Genomic DNA, 17006 nt, shown 5'->3' with positions numbered 1-17006 from the left:
AACTACATAAGTATGATTATTTCTGTTGTTGTGACGACAGTAAGATTTGTAGCTGTTAAAAATTCTATCAAAATGCTTTAAAAAACCGAAACCAAACCCTGAAACTAATATTCTGAGCATGGTTTGATGGCACATCTTAGACTAATTTAGTTAGGAAAGGGAATGATGTTGCTCATCTCTGCACTCATGCTCTGTTCCTTTCTGTTGTCAGTGATGCTCTGTTCCTTTCTGTTGTCAGTGATGCTCCTATAACCCTACAGAGAATTGGCTTAGCCAGCTGAAGGAGAAGCATCACACAGGATTGTGAGAACAAATGTGGAAAAGAGGAAGAAGAGCTAGTTTTAGATGAACAGTTAGCTGATACACCTAAGCTACCTTACTGATTTATGTGATGGTCTTTTAACATCCTATCTAAGAAATGTTGATCTTATTGATAAGCAGTTCAGAATCCCTAGGGTAGGTTTTTTCCCACTTCACCATTCTCTGGTTTCTTTTCAGATGACTGCAGTACACTTTTATGTTCTGCTCAATCTCTTCTGCCTAAGTGCAGAGAGAGCTTTGGGGTTCTTTTTCAGCAGCAAAACCAGCTTAGGATAGTTTCTAGTGTCTATGAAACTATGCCTGTGAGATTTTAAGACTTGACGATAGTGTAACAGCTGTTCAGTGGTACAGCTTCTTTTAATACCTAACTTGTTCAAGATTTTCAAATAAGCATTAATCTTAAAACTACATCAAAACATTTTACTAAGAAAATATTGTGTACCACTGTTTTAGAAAGACAAGCCAAAATCATGAACTGTGCTTATTGTTTTTGCCATGGCAGCCATTCATGTGTACTTAACTTTGTAGCAGGAGAACTCAGTGAAGTGTCAAAGGAAAAGCAGAAGAAAATAAAATTCCTGCTCCTTATTCTAGCCAAGGTTTTTAATAACAATGATGCTATGGGTACATTTTGTTCCCCTTGAAACTTTGCTACAGATAGATAAGGAGATAATAAAAATGCTCCCTTTTCTTTTCTATGTGCTAATATTTTCACTGATAAGTATTATTCCTCACTGCTCTTCAAGCTGTTTTAAATGCTTTCACTTTCCTGTTAGCTCCTTTCTCTGATCTGCCATGAATTTAGGAGGTGTACTCTTACTCAGCCTGCAAAAGCTGCTATTTCAGGGTTTCAGGAAGGAATCAGGATCTGTTTGTCTGCTACCTCAACATGAGGTGCTGTCTGCAGCTCCTTTCCCCTCAGATTTACACCATATCCATAGCTTATGTCATCTCCCGTCCCATAATGTCCCTCCTCCCTCCCCATCTTTCTTCTAACCAGCAACCTCCAGAGTTCTTTCCTCTTTCCTTGCCAGTGGCTTTCTGAGATAATGCATTCAGTACCCCAGTAGCCTTCTGTATTTTTACCATCTGATGTTGAGGTTGTGTTGGTTTCCCTTCCCTGTACTGAGATCACCCATTCTGTACAGCCACATACTGTCTTCTCTCTTCCTGCTCTCTGCTTGCATTAAGACTTGTCTTTTTGTCCTGTGCTTACAGGATCCTCCATTTGCCCAGGGTTTTTCACATTATTTCTGTTCTTCTTATCATAACTTGATCCTCCAATCTCTTGAACCCTTTTAGGAAGGGGGCAGAGGGAAGAGTGTCATCCTTATGCAAGATTCTGATTTCTGCTTCTCTAAAATAATTTCTGCTCCAAAGGTGCCTTTGCCACTATATTTATGGCACTATGGCCACTTTGACACAGTCTTCAGCTATGCAGATAGGTTAGAGAAAGGGGATGTGTTGGTGGTGGATTTTTTTTTTCCTGCTTGAAGTATATTTTTGTCTCCCTTTTGTCCCAAATTAACAGGCTGACCTGAGTAAAGCTGTGTTCTGGTACAGTTGTATCTATTTTTATACTAGGCTTTACTAACATAACTATTTCTGTGTGGCTTTGTGGCTCATTTATCCATACTATTTGAGGTAGTTGTTGTGACAGCCAAGCTCTCTAGTGAAGGGCCAGTTCAGTTATAGCCCTGAGACAGTTTTGATTAAGGGTTTGTAGACTGGTTTAGGTCACTCCTTGACACTGAGGTTCTAGCAGCTACTGTGGTTGAACTGTCATGTTTTTTCTATAAGCAGATTCACACAGGCTCTCTGAGGCATTAGCCAAGTTTTGGAGGGCTAATCACAGTCTTTGCATATAGACATTCACTGCATCATAATCAGGTTTCCTCATCCTTTTGTCCGCTTTTAATTGATCACATTTTCTTGTTTGTTTCCCATGTGAAGAGTTCTGGTTTTATACATTAATTGCAAACATGTAGAAACACAAATAAATGCAAGAAGAAAAACCAGAGATTATCTTTTGAAAAGGAAAATGAGACTCCTTTCCCATCATCCCAAAATATTTCTAACCACTCCCTGGCGTTGTTGATGCAGGAAGCCAGATGAGATGGACTAAAATTCTGACTGTTTGCCACTAGGCCACTCAGGCATGCCATTACTTTTTCTTCAGGGATTCAAATACTTCATTGTTATATACTCAGATGTTATTGTTCTCCCCTTAAGTGGTTTCAGGTTTTTGCATAAGTTTTGGAATAAAGCTGGAGGCACCGTGACCCAGACTAAGTAGTAGCACGAGTTCACAGCATCTGTGCTGGATTTGTGTTGGAAAGTTCCTTCACTTTTTGCTCATAACTACTTAGAGGCACTAGAGTGTGGTCTTTGCAGCTACTCCATTTCACCTCCTTCTGCTGTAAGGAGCAGCCACCTTCATAATTGCAGAGGGAAGAGACTAGCAGAAGGGTAGCTCCTTTGCTCATCCTTACCTTTAGGTCTCTCTGTAGGCAAGATAAATGAGAGGTTTAAAAAAAACAGTAATTGTCTGAAGAGTTTTATCAGGCATTAAATATTCTGGGTTTTTTTTTTTCCTCCACTTCACCTTGATTGTTCAGGATGATCCTATCTCACTGGCATCACCGATGTCCGGACAAGACCCTGAAATAAATTGGTTCTGGTGGATCAATATCTCTAAATAGATGAGCAGAAAAGAAAATCATTGGCCAGGAAATTACTTTTTTTGTTGTACTGTCATGCAGCCTTGAATTTCTACCACTGTTATTTAGGGTCTGAGTGGATGTGCATTACATAGTTTGGAAAGAGGAGGTGTTTGAGTTCACAGCCAGTTATACTGATGCAACTCAGGGGACAATCCTGAGTTCTGGGCCAGCTTCTGAGGGCAGAAAATGCTAAAGCTGCATCATTCTCTGACAACTGTACTTGAACATATTAGCAGTATAGTATATTTTGTTCCATCAGCTACACTACACTGCTAGTTTTAGCTACACTGGGAAGGAGGATTATATGAGTACCTCAACCAAAATGAAGTGTTGCCCAAGGAAATTAAGAGTATACCTTGGATTATATCCTTGGTAGCATTATTTGTATGCAAACTTGATTTTCTTCCCCATACACTGTGGTCAACTTCTAATGTTGGGGAAAGTCATATTGTGTAGTAGAAAGCTGTGAGGTCTCAGGCCTTGAAATTACAATAAGGGTGACGTGTATCAGTTGTTAATGTGCAAGCATCAGCTTGTCCCCCACCATGGCTGAAGGCCTGGCCTTTCAAGCCAGAAGAAATTTGTATCAGGAAGACAAATCCCAGAAGCAACTCTTACTTACCAAGCTGGCTTTAAGACCTCAGGCAATAACAAGTAAAAGAGTTTTCTGTTGTAATCATACCCCGAAATCTAACTTAGCAAGGGCTTCTGGTGTCAGCTTTGTGCTCTCTGGCGAGCTGGATTGGATCTCATTCTTTTACAGAGCATCTCCATGTCTCTTGCCAGATCTGTGACCTCCTGGGTCAGCTTGTGAGCCTCATCTACAATCCATTAAGAGGATGCATCTGCTGCATGCAGTGGGAGAGAGATCACAGTACTGTGTAACAGCTGGGAGATGTTTCCAAGGCCTCTCTAAAGCCCTGTTTTACTCTAAGGTTTTTTCTTAGCAGCAGTTGAATGTTATCGTCACCTACCATCATGTCATTAGACATGTGTAGTCCTGAATTGGGAGATAAGAAACCTGAGAGAATTGTCAGAGCAAAAGGTCTGGATTTAAGAATAGAAGGTCAGAGCAACAAGTCTGACAAGAGGAGACATTTATTTTAAGATTTAATAGATTCCCAATTTTCTAAAGTTCATTTGGATAGGGAACTGATGTGGGCAATAGTGAATTTGGAAAGAATCATTTTGACTGCAGCAATCTAGTATAGGACTATCATAGTCACTTATATTCTTAATACTCTTGAGATAAGTAAAATTTTACTTTTTCTTTTTTTACCATTTTCCCTTTCTAATAGTGATTTGTCTGGTGGATGAGAAGTAGGGGTTGTAGTTTTTTTTGATGCCTGCAATTTTCTCTTCAATACACATCATGAAGCCAGGAGGATTCAGGCTTTTTATCATAAACATAGTACGTTCACTCTCCATCAAAATTAGCATAGACTCAAGTCTGAAACCCACAAACAGGTGTTTTGGATTGAAGTAAAGTGTACACCTTCCTGGAATATTTTGGATTAGGAATAAGGTAACAAGATTCTCTAAATGTTGGATTAAAGGCAAAACAGGAACTGCTTCTTCAGATGTGCAGTTTCTGTCAGTAGTACAGATGGGTGTTAACCACTGGGGAATCTTTCTATGACCTGAAAGCTCTAAAGTTGTTTATATATATTGCACCTGTGTCATAGAATAGAATAAACGCCCATTATGTTTTTACTGCTATTGAGTCTGATTATATTTACCTGTAGCTATAATTAGGTGAATTAATGTCCCTTGCAAGTTCTAAGTCTCTTTTGACACAGCTTTTGAAGCTGTGGAAAAATAGTGGGTTGATATGGGGTTTTTTCTATCACAGGACAAAATTACCAGCTCCTCTGTAAAGTTAGACTGTCATTTACAAACTGTGAACAAGGGAGAATATTTTATTTTTTTAAATTTTTGGCATAGCTGTAATGACTAGCACAGGCTCCTATTTTTCTTGTACTCTATGCTTTTTTCCTCAAAGGTGCTTTTTACTGCAACTGTGCACATGCCATCAAGCTGTAATAGTTGGTGGCAAGTATTCCATTTCTTACTTGTGACATTTCTGCACCAGCAGGCCACATGAAACCTAGGATTAGGGTAACAGAAGGTTTTTAGTTTGTCTTTTTTAATCCCTCTCTCAGCAATTCAGAGTGAATTTACCAGGCATTATTATGTGGATGTTTCCTCTTTCATTTTAAAATAAAGTAAACATTGCAGCAAACAGCATTTACCCTAAGTGAGCTTTTCTTTGGATGAAATATATCAGTTTTCTGCATCTCTGTTCATGAGATGATTTCTGTATGTTCCCATTTATGTATGGAAAAGAAGAAACAAGCCTACCTCTTCATATAAGGAAGGAGAAGTTCTTTTTTTCTTGCTGATATGGTATATAATGCCCTTTTCACAAGTTGCTGCAGGGTTTTTTGTTTACATGAATTCTTTATCTCTGAGGGTAAGGTATTGTCTTCAGTAGGGGTTTCCACAAAAGTTTTCCTATTACTGTCCTCAAATCATAGAATAGAACAGTTTGGAAAGGACTTTGAAAGGTTGTCTGGTCCAACCTTTTGTGATTGCCTTTAATGTTAAAACTTTCCTTTAATGTCATCTTTTGTCTTGATGCCTACATCCGTTTTCACTGACTCAGGTCATGCATGTGTTGAAATGTCTCTCATCATGATACAGGTTGCCTCCTGGTTTCTTTTGCTCACTTTTTGGTCTCTATTGATGTTGTCCTTTGTCGTAAAATTAATTTTAAGTTGTCTTTGCAAGGACCTGTCTGTATGTGTGTATAATACATGAAAGTTTTAAGTACTCATTCACATCAGGAAATTCTAAGTGTCGTAGTCGTAAAAAGAAGAATTTTAGAATTGGTTAAAGAATAAAAGGAACTTTATTTTCTGCTCACAGTGAAGAGTGGCAAGTTTCTGATGTCTTCTGTGTAAGGCTGTGTATGTCTGTTAAAGAGCAGCCTGCAAATAGGGTGTTCATGTGCTTATTCAGCTGTACAAATGTGTCCTCTAAAGTACGTACTGGCAGGTTTGCATAAAAAAATTGGAAGCAGAATAATTAATGTTGGTCTTATTTCATTGTGTTGAACTGTGTACTTTTATTTTCAATTAAGACTGTTCTTTTTAGATACAAAGCTGTTCTAAGTATTTTAGTCTAATTAAAGAGAACATGGCGTATTTTGTACTAAACTACTCAAACCATGAATTAGCACCATTCTTTATTTTAGTAACTAAATCCTGTATTTTCTTCCAGGGACTTTTTCTTAGTTTATCCTTGAAGCCTTTTGGGATGAGGAATTGATAACATTGCTGAAACACCTTAAATTGTCTCTCTCAGCCTTTGTTATGTGCTGGTCAGAAACTCCAGGCAAAGCAAGTGAGGAGAATAGTGTCAAGTACTTTCTCAGAAGCTGAGGTCTTCTGGTCCATGCCATGTTCAGGGTATTTTTCTTAGCTGCCTCAGTGGAGTGAGCAGTACAAGTCATAATTCCTGTAAATTTGTCAGTGCTTTGTCTGCAGCTGTTCTAACTGACATTGTGGAACAATGTGCAGACTTAGGTGTGTTTTCCAGGTGTCAAGAGGAGAACTTCCAAACTCTCACAAGAGAGACACAGCAATTTCAGTTCTAAGACATAAAAATATGAGGACTGGGAGAACGTGTTTATACTCTTCAAAGCTAATAGTCTGTCAAATTTTAGCTAATTTTTATTAGTTGTTTTTTTTAGAACTGTGCATTTCCCTATGATTTATTTCTGTTAACTTTTTTTTTTAATCTTCTTTATTTTAATGTGTGCCTGTTTGCCTATAAAGGGATATTACTCTATGAGCCCTTGTGATGACGGATATGTAAGTGTCTATCTTTATTTCCTTTCACTTTGCCTGCTCAGTCTGTCACAGTCTGTATTTCTCTTCATTTCACAACATGCAACAATTTTCTCTGCATTTTAACATGTCATGACATTAACTGTGCGATTTATGAAGAGCCAAAAACTGTGCAGGGCTTGGAAATTCTGCATGGGGAATGGAATAGATGTTCTGGGTAACTTTATGGCTTCATAATGCACATAACACAGCATGTCAGCCTAAGAGCAGCTTTGTCCACAGCTTTGTCCAGCTTCCTATAGCATCCAGAAAGCAATTTTCTTCCATGGGATCATCTGTACATAGTACACATTCCCTCTGAAGTGTGCCAACACCAGCTGGTACAACACCTTTGACAAAGCAAATAGCTATTATTGCTCAAGATTCTTCAGCAGTTGAGTTGTGCTCTTCAGAGAGGAGTTGCATTCTACATATTTGTATTTTTCATTCCTAAAGTCAAACTTCCTTTTGGTAGTAAAGATTATAAAATCCTTTCACACAATTAAAATGGATCTTCTTTCACTGAAAACACTAAATTATATTCTGTGTACTGCCTGTGACTTCTGTAACCCAGATGGAACTTTGTATTCTGGCAATACTGCAAGTACACCATCAGTATCTAATTTTGCCCATAGTCAGTGCATTCTTTGTGAAGAAAGGAAATGAGTCTACTTCTAAGTAACTTGGTATGTACTCAATTTAAAAAAGTGATTGACACCAATTCTGAAAAATGCCAGTCAATTTAAAATAATACTTATTTGTATTTTTTTTGTATAGGTAAAACAAAATTTTGCCTTTCAAGAAAAGCTGCCTATTTTTCAAATGTATTTATCACCTGGAATTACAGTAAACCCCTGTGGGCATTCAACTTTCCACTTAAAAGACATTTTATTTTGAGAAATAGTCATAGAAGTATTGAATGCAGTGGGCTATTTCTTACATACTTCTTTTTATCTTGATGTAGAGAACACTACCCACATCCACCTGTGGTGAAAGATCACCTGTATCAATCAGCCTCTTCCCACTGATGACATGAATTTTCATAAAGGACACTTTTTGCTTCATGTTAAGCATTTTGTTCCCTCACATAATTCCCTGGTTTGAGATTGAGAAAGGTTGATTACAGATGAGCAATTACAAATTAAAGCATTTTTGCTAAAGAAAAGCTCTTTTCTTATGCAGATTAGTTTAAAGCATTTGTTGAATGTAACTTTATACAATGTAGAATGTATTAGCTTACAGTTGTTTATAACATGTTTGTAAAGCTGTCTGACTCTAATTCAGAGGTATTTCTTGAATACATGGATAGCTTTCAGCTCCCTTCACTATTCATGTATAGTATTTTATACTTTTTTCTAATTGTAATGACATTTGTGTTGTCATTACATGATCACACAGTATTGCTGTGTGACTTTTTAATGTACACATCAGATGTTTTGGAGAACCTGTTTTATATGGCAAGTGGGAAGTTTTCATAAGATCTGTAGTATAAGTAAGGAAAAAAAATTAAGAACATTTGCAGACCTTCTTATGAAATAACTTTGCATAGCCCCAGTAGACCTGCCTGGTTACACAAGCCCAGGGGTTTAATCCCTCACAAGCTGTGTGGAGCAGTCTTCTTCTTATCAGTGTGTAACAAATGAACTCAACATAGATTTGTGAGTTCTAATGATTTGTAGAAATCTGCTCAAATTTTGGTTTTACTCTTCACATATTCATCATGTATCTTTGATTATTAATTCTGAATCTGCCTTGAATTTACACTGAGTTCTTACAGCAAATTTTCAGAGTGGGAGCTGAGGACAGAATCTGGCTTTCAGCTTTGCCTTCAGCATATTATGAATATATACATCAAACAGCAAAGGGGATATGGCTTGAATATAGGGCTGCAGTATTTGATAAAACCAGTTGTGGTTTTGGCTTGCACTTGAAGTGCATCTGTTTTCTTTTATAAATATTGATTTTTATTTTTTTTTCCCTTTGAACTTCTTTGGTTTATTCCATGCTGTTTGTATTCATGTCTTTTTTTTTTTTAAATAAAAGGGATGCCATCTGTGACTAGTGTGCATCATGACAGGATTATTTGACTTAATGTGGCACCTGGTTTGGCTTTGGCAAGAACCAACACAAACATAAGTCGTACCCCATGATCCTACCAGAATGAGCTATGCTTGGGCTGTTTTTCTCTTGTGTTTCTTTTTCTTAAGACACTGAGCTTCTGCATGTCTTTCAATTATGGCAAATGATCCTGTCTCAAGATAGGTTTTGCCTGAAAAGATTTTTTTCAAGATGAAGTCTGTGAGTGTTGGGAGATGTTGGGATATAGGAACATGTTTGCCCCAGGTTCTTCACACTCTGTCTTTCATTGGCAGTATAAGGAATTCTGTTACTCAAAAAGTTAAATTAATATTTAACCTGTTTCAAAAAAGTTAAGACTGGGGAAAGGGCTTGGGAGAAAATGATGAGGAAATAAATCTTGTAATCTAAGAAAGCTGATAGTGAAGAGGAACTGGTGAATCATTTCTATTTATGGTGGTTGTGCCATAAGCATTTGATTTTTCAATAGCAATATAATAAGTTAATATATAATAATAGCTCCTGCACCCTGTCATTCATTGATAGATATCAAAACCCAGCTTGTTCAAGGGATTGATGCCTGTATCTGCTTTCCAGATGAGAAAAAATTGCAATAACATGTGCAATAGATGTGCAATAACATGTTTGGATTCTGTCTGCAGCTGGTGGCTGAATCAGGACTAGAAGTGTATCTCCTGAGCCAATGCCTTACTCAGCATGCCACAGTTACCAATACAGATTAGTTTACTTAAAACTAATTTCAGTAAAAGAAAAGGATGAAAAGGAAGAAAAGAAACCTCTGCCTGTAACATGGTTACATTCTTTCTGCTTATCAGTGGTGCTGATCATAGTCACCTTGAGAAATTACAGTGCAGTGAAGAACAAACTAACATCAAAACCTTTTCCATTCCTGTTTAGCCTTCATCATTGAACCTGATGTAATATAAACTTTGTCCTCATTGCTTTCCCAGAAACACCAAAAGCCTGAAAGAACTTCCTTCTTCCTGTGCATGTTCTAGACTGATAAACTGGGTCTGATCAGCAAAGTGACCAGGAGTCTTTCCAGCTCAGTGGTTCTGCCCTCAAAGCCTCGGTGTAGGGCCTGCCTCCCTCTCTGGTGCCTTTTTGGTATAGGTAGAGTACAGAGGGAAACCATGCTAAATACTTTGCTGTGCTCCATCTGCTGGCTTAAAAAGTAATTTGGAAATTAATAGGACTTTGTCTAGTTTGATCTGAATGTTTTTCCAGTGGAAGTTTCTGTAATTTTAAATTTTATAAAAGCTTGCAAAATCCTCGACTTGCCAGAAAGTTTTGTGTGATATGTGTATCTTAAGCAGTTATCCTCTGGTTAGATTTTGGTTGGAGCACATGTTTTTCTTTCTAAGACAGCAAAGAGGTATGTTAAAAAGACTTTGTTGAGAAGCAGAGAATCTTTATATATATTTACATACCCCTAGTGCCCTGCTCTGTTTCTTTTGTCACTGCTGTTCTCTGTTTGACCTTCTCATCTCCAAGGGCTTTGTAATGTTTTTTGCATTCAAGTGCTTTAGTCACTTTCTTCTGTTTCCTCTAATGAAGAAAGGAGAAAGGTGCTGACAGAGGCAACAAAAGTGACTTGTGATTTCATTACACATTCAGCTACAAGGTGTTAGGTTTTGACTGGGAAAATGGTTTTGTTTAAATAAAATTAACCCTTTATACTTACCAAAATGCTAAGGAAAATGAATGGTGGCAAAACAGTGTAGGGGCAGATATGATACTTTGAAAGACATTCATATTGTGCAAGATAAACTATGTTGTGAGAACTGATGTCAAGACAGGTTACTTTTGAGGTGTATGACCTGTTAATCTTCTATTGTGTACAAATCATTCATTGACATAGTATAAAATGCTTTCCAATGTGCATATAAGCTTATTTCCCATCTAAGAGAGCAGTTCCTTGTATACAAGGATCCACGAGGTTGTGTGTTCAAGAATACGTCAGTTGACGTAATTCAATATTCTCTGTGGTATTTCATTCTTTTTGTCTCCTAAATCCCACAGTTTTAAATCTGACAATAGACATTGATTATATAGCTCCCACTGAAAGAGGCTTAGTTAGGAGAGAAGACCAGTTTTACAGGCATAAGTGGTAATGAGAGATTTTTAGTAGAGAGATCAGCACAAAGACATGACATTGAATATTCTGCAAATACAGCATGTAGTTGACATCAGAATGCATGACATGAAGCACTCTCATGCCAGAATTGCTGCTTCTTTGCTTACCTACAATTAGCTAGCAAAAAATATTTACTGAAGCAGGCAACTTTCATGTGGAACTTTTATATGGTGTTGATGTTCCTTGTTGTGCAGTGGCACCTGTATATGCACTGTGTCACCCTGCATCAGAGAGGAAATTTAAATTGAATTTAATTAATAATCCTAGGCAGAACCACTGAGAAATGGCGCACTATTTCATATTGGTTTTATCCATACTACAATACACAGGTCTGTCTTTACATATTAATAATTATATGTAGGGGTATCTTTTGGTAGCAACAGGCACTGGATAACATTGGTGTTGAAACAAAAAATTGCAATAAATTGGTATGCAGGAGTGCATGCCGGGTCTCCAGTGAAATATTGCCGTTTTAAAGGTATGAAAAATTAGGGAGTCAATGACTGTGCTTAGCAATTTCTTCATCTTCCCCAGTGAGCTTCAGACAGTAGTTTCTATTCATTTTTTATTACTATTTTTTTAATGCTTCAAGCATAGGTAATTTGTGGAGTATGTGGGTGAGGATAATACAGCCAGATCATAACAATAGAAATTTTTACCTTTTAAACACTTAAAGGGAAAGTAACGATAAACACTGAAGTGCTCTTTGTGTAGCTTGCTTTGTGTTTCTGGTTTACAGCACAGGTTTTATAGGGAAAGAACTGCAGAACCTCAGTTAAAGAATTCACTGTGTATCTCATTAGTAACATGAACTTTGGACTAATCTGCTGTAATTTCTTTTTTTCTTTTTTGTGATTCAGACTTCCACACTGTTAAGAGCATCTTTAGCCTCTATGTAAGTATTTGTTGCTGAGTTTCATTTCTATCTAGAGAAGAGGAGGAGGTGCTTGTAAAGTGAAATGCACACTGCCAGTTGTCTGCAAATGGGAATCACTCCTCCTCTGTGCTTCCTCTGACCTCGTTTAACATTGATGCAAATATTGTGTGATCTGTGTTCTACTGAGCAGCTTCAATAACATTCTAATTTCAGCAGGATAATGTTAATCCAGTACATCTGCCATTCCACACCTGTGAGGTTTTTGCTATATTTTTACTGTTTCCACATGTTTCAGTCCTGTTGTAATTGGTTTGGTTCTCACAAATCCAGAAAAAGTGGGAATCACTAATATGTATTTTTGGGTGCCTCAATTTTAATTTTTGTGTGACTGACTTAATAAATTTTGGCTTATAATATCGAAGAGAGATGTATATTCAAGGTGAAGTTTTATTAAATTTTTGAGACACTGTTTTTATCCTGTTGTTTACAAGATAATAGGCCAATTATACATAGGACATAAAATTTGTTTTGAAAAGTGGTCAGATCAGATGGGAAGATATTAAAACATTTTAGTGGATTATATTTAAATATTAAGATTAAAACATTGACTGGAAGCAGGTTTTTTAAGGGAAACTTCTATTGCAGTGTTAAATTTCAAAATAGCAAGATAATACTGATACACAGGAAGTGGTCCTGTATTAAGTCTGGTGTTAAGCCAGCATACTCCAACCCATAAAAATCCATTCAGCCCATATCACCTTTGCCTTGGAGAAGGCATTTCTGTGTGCATGAGGCCTTAGAGGTGGAGTTGGAGCTGCAGCTTTTTACTGCATCTGTTTCTAACTGTGTCAAGAGCCACGAGCTGCTGCCCTCATGTCCTTGTGGTCCAGTAGGGGAGGGGAAAAAAGGATATTACTGTACTGTTCTGTGCCAGGAAACATCTCAGATCATCAGCTGGCTGGTTGTCAGTTTACTGTCCACAAGTTAGGATGGTAAATGAGCTGCATGCATAATTTAACAAGTCTATTGTTCTAACACTATAAAGGTAGTAAAAGTAACAAAAGTGTGAAAATGTGGAAGCTCTTTTCCTGAAGCAGACTTCCTGTTTTGGCTCTTTTCACTTCAGTAACATCAGCTGCACTGAACAAGGAGAGAGAGTTTTGACGAATGTCTTTTCCATTTGCATTTAGGAAGATGCAGGATGTGCCATTGTTGCCCTCTTTGGATTATGAGAAGTTGAAGAAAGATTTGATGACAGGGAATGAGCGTCTCAAGGCCTTCCTACTGCAGGCTCTGCGCTGGGTAAGGACAGGACCTCTGGAGGGATGCAGAACTCAGATCCATTTTGTGAACAAGATGGTTATTCTGGTGATGAGTGCAACATCACAGGCAACTTCTCTGTCAGTGAAGCTTGCTAAGGCTGTCAAGATGATGAAAGTAGCCCAGGCAGGAGGTGTCTATTTGTAGTGTAGCAGTGTCCTTCTCATCTGTCTTAGCAGTATCGTCCCCACAGAAAAAAATCCGAGATTTCTGAGATATTCAGTGGAAATAATTTCTGGTGTGTTTGCAAATAAATTATTGTTTTAGGCAGGTTTTTTTCCATATATTATTTTGGTTTACATTTATAGAAATACTGCTGTATCCAAGACAAACCCAATTCTAGTCACTAGTTGTTCTTTATAATCAAAGTATTTTACAGGAGCCTACCTTTTGGTTGTCTTGGATCATGTAATGACATTTCAGGAAAGTTACAGGTGACAACAGGAAGTTACATTTTACTGCTGGAAAGGAAGCTGATGAGTTCAAAGTGACAGACATGAAAGATGATAATAGTGGGATTCTGATCACGTTTCAGTGCCCATTTTCACATTAAAAAATATCTGTTTGGTCTGACCAGAGGTACTTCTAGCCCAGTGCTCTGTCTCAGATTTTCAAGAAAAGCACCACATCTGTAGCTATTAGAAGGGCTTTTTTAAATTTGTGGGAAGCAATGCTGTATCCTTCCTGTACAGACAATGATGACAGCTCCCAAGTAACAAGTTTTGTAATGGATCACAGAGCTGAGGTCAGGTCAGTTCATTTCATCTCTTTCCCTTAGATCACTGAGGTTGAATTCCTCCTCCCCATCAAAGAGGTTTCTCAGCACCTTTGAAATCTCCAGGGGTCATCAATCCACAGTTTTGGGATTTGGGGTCTCTTTTTCACTTGTTTATTTGTGTTGTTATTTATTTTAGCGCTTGACAACATCATATCCTGGAGAACAGAGAGACACTGTCATGCAAGCCTACATCAGTAATGACCTCCTAGATTGCCACAGCAACTGTCAGGTCAGCTGAAACTGAGAGTTCTTAGTTGTCCAACTTCTGGGTGATACTGCTCATTTGTGTCTATAAAGTGCTGATCATAAAATTTTATTGCTCTCTGGAAGGGAAGAAGAAAAACAAAAGGTAGTAGTGCCAAAATCATGTGATACATTTAGCTTCTGCCTCGCAGTCTTTAAATATTGATAACAAGGCTTTGCATTACATGAGCTCTTAGTGTAGACATAGTTCTTGTAGACAAATGGAAATTTGTCACCTCACTGTGCTTAATTGCTGTGAGTTGAGCCAAAGCCTGAGTCCCTTTACATCTTGCTTATCAGATCCTATGTCTCTTTTTGAGTGATTGTGTATTGTTGAATAATACACTCAATTCATTTCACTGATCTAAGATAAGAACTAAATTAGGACTTCAGTCCCAATACTGCTATGGAATATGTCATTGTGCACCTGCAGTAGCATGGTTAACCATGTTTCTGTGAATTTGAGGTGGATTGGTGCCTTTCTTTAGAAAGGGGAATTTCTGGTGTGTTGATTTTGAAAGGTTGTTTCAGTCCCTGATAATCCAGTTCTGCTGCCAACAAAAGCACAACTTTTTTCATTGGTTGTAGTGACTTTTGTGCATAATTGAGTTCCCCAGGGATTCGAGGCACTGAGACTATTTGGTTCATTGTGGCTTCATTGTCTTTGCAACAGTAACTTGTACCACTGGGAAACATAAAGGATTATTCAATCAACCATCAGTTTTTCTCCCTGTAAATTTCTCTAGGAGGGGAGTAATAAATAGTGCCTGAAATAAAACAGAAATAATTGCAATGTGGTGTTGTTTGTAAGTTACTGAGCTGCTTCCCACGCTCTTAGTTGTCAAAGAAAAGCATTCCAATTCAGGTAATACTACTGCACTTAAGTTCATCAACAGAACTAAGTTGTTTGGTTTGGGTTTCTTTTTGTCACTGACTGAATATTAATTTTAGGTACCAGCTTTAACTGGACTGTGTTGGCTCATTATAACTCCCACTGTACACCATAGAGCTTAATGGTGTTTTAACAGACTCAGCTGAGAAGCTGTAATTTGTCTATTTTTGTTCATCTTCCATCTCTTCTTCAGCCCCCTGCCAATAAAAAAAGAAACTGTATATCATATTGCAAATCAATATGCATTCTAAAGGGTTTTTGTTCTGTGTAAGTTTAAAGAAGCTTTTAAAATACTATAGAAGACTAACTTCTGTGTTTTCCTTCTTTGTGGTTTACTAACATTTGATTTCTTTTTCAGAGAGGAGTCCTCCAATTATTATATTCTAAGAGTGATGTAGTCAGGCAGTATATGGCAAGGCTCATCAATGCTTTTGCTTCACTGATAGAAGGTAAAAGATTCACTGCAAAAAATAAGACAGCATTTTCCTATAATGCTCTCTTATAGGTGCTTCGCATTTAGAGCCTTATTTGCACCCTTTTACTAGGGATTCACTGTGTTTTGTTACATGCATTCAAAACAGCTTTTCAGTGTCTGGAAAGTTTTCATTTTGACTCTGTATATTCCACATTTCTGGCTTGTTTTGATGATTTGGGAACTTACTCAGATACTGCCTTTAATATAGTCTTCAGTCTCTCCTTGAGGGTTAAAAAGAAAAATCCCTGTTAACTCGGGGTCCTGTGGGCAGATCTGCTACCAGGCTGTGCGATACTGTGCTACTGTGGCTGCTCCTGCATTTTCCTGGTCCTCACCTGAATAAATCTTTGTGCATCACTGTTAACTATCTATAGAGATGCATATATATCTAGCTTTGTGCATCTGCCTGTCCCAAATTAGCCCCTGGTTTCTCTTATTTTTGGAGCTAAGTGTTGCTAGGAGCTGAAATCTTGTTTAAAGTCAGTAGCAGGACACCTGACTTTCCCAAGCTCCTTGAACATCTCTATTCATTTCCTTGATTATACAAAACGGATAGATCAGAAGGCATGTATTCAAAGTGGATTCTGTGTGGTACTGATTTGGCAAGTGTGCACCTCTAATACCCCAAGTGTCTGGATTGAATGCAACTGCTCTGCTACACAACTTTGTGCAGGTTTGCTTGGGTCTTGGCACAAGATTGTGGCTTGTCAAGAGGAAACTGAGGTCAATCCTACTTACTGTTCCAAAGAGAGGGAGCTTTTCTGTCATAGCTGCTATCTCAGCATCTGTTCTTTCATCACTTTTTGCACCAGGTCGTGTCTACCTTGCTCAGAGCCCAACATTGCTGCAAATGCTGGAGGACAGAGTGAAAGCTGAAGACAAGGATTCCCTTACATGGGAGAATGTTCTGGGGGCTCTGCAGAAATTCAGCCTCAGGTGATGAAAGCACAGCATGTGGTGGTGACAGCAGGAGAGGAAATGCAGGCTAGTTAGGCTCTGTTCAAGGAGGAAAGAAGAGCACTTGATTTTCCTGTAACAATCATCAGAACCCCTGATGGCTGATGAAAGCAATGTCACTTATTATGGAGGAGAACTCAGTTTTGCTGACTGAATTAACCTGACTTCCTACCAGCTGTCAAGGCTCAAATAAATGTACATCTCCTGCCACGGCTTTGTGTGCTTTATACGTGTTACTTAACTGAAGAAAGTGAAGGTCTTAATGTAGAAAGTTCTGATGATCCTACACAGAAAAA

The 17006-nt window shown here is 38.0% G+C and overlaps 1 protein-coding gene across 4 annotated transcripts in view; it reads left to right on the top strand.

The window, feature by feature from the left end:
• The window catches only part of ARMC9 (armadillo repeat containing 9), a 59237-nt gene that overhangs the window by 13071 nt on the left and 29160 nt on the right, over positions 1-17006 (top strand). For 2 of the 4 annotated variants that reach the window (XM_085069282.1, XM_085069284.1), the window contains exons 10-15: positions 6884-6919; positions 12029-12063; positions 13236-13347; positions 14280-14372; positions 15637-15727; positions 16566-16689. In XM_085069282.1, the coding sequence (XP_084925408.1) occupies positions 6884-6919; positions 12029-12063; positions 13236-13347; positions 14280-14372; positions 15637-15727; positions 16566-16689 (491 nt within the window). The remainder of the gene's footprint in view (positions 1-6883; positions 6920-12028; positions 12064-13235; positions 13348-14279; positions 14373-15636; positions 15728-16565; positions 16690-17006) is intronic. The other 2 variants (XM_085069283.1, XM_085069285.1) reach the window with 1 other exon arrangement.

This window comes from Lichenostomus cassidix, chromosome 9 (assembly GCF_008360975.1).
Source record: "Lichenostomus cassidix isolate B80296 chromosome 9, HeHo_3.0, whole genome shotgun sequence".
Classification (NCBI taxonomy): domain Eukaryota; kingdom Metazoa; phylum Chordata; class Aves; order Passeriformes; family Meliphagidae; genus Lichenostomus; species Lichenostomus cassidix.
The sequence above is the reverse complement of the archived record's forward strand: the minus strand, read 5'-3'. Positions and strand labels throughout refer to the sequence as shown.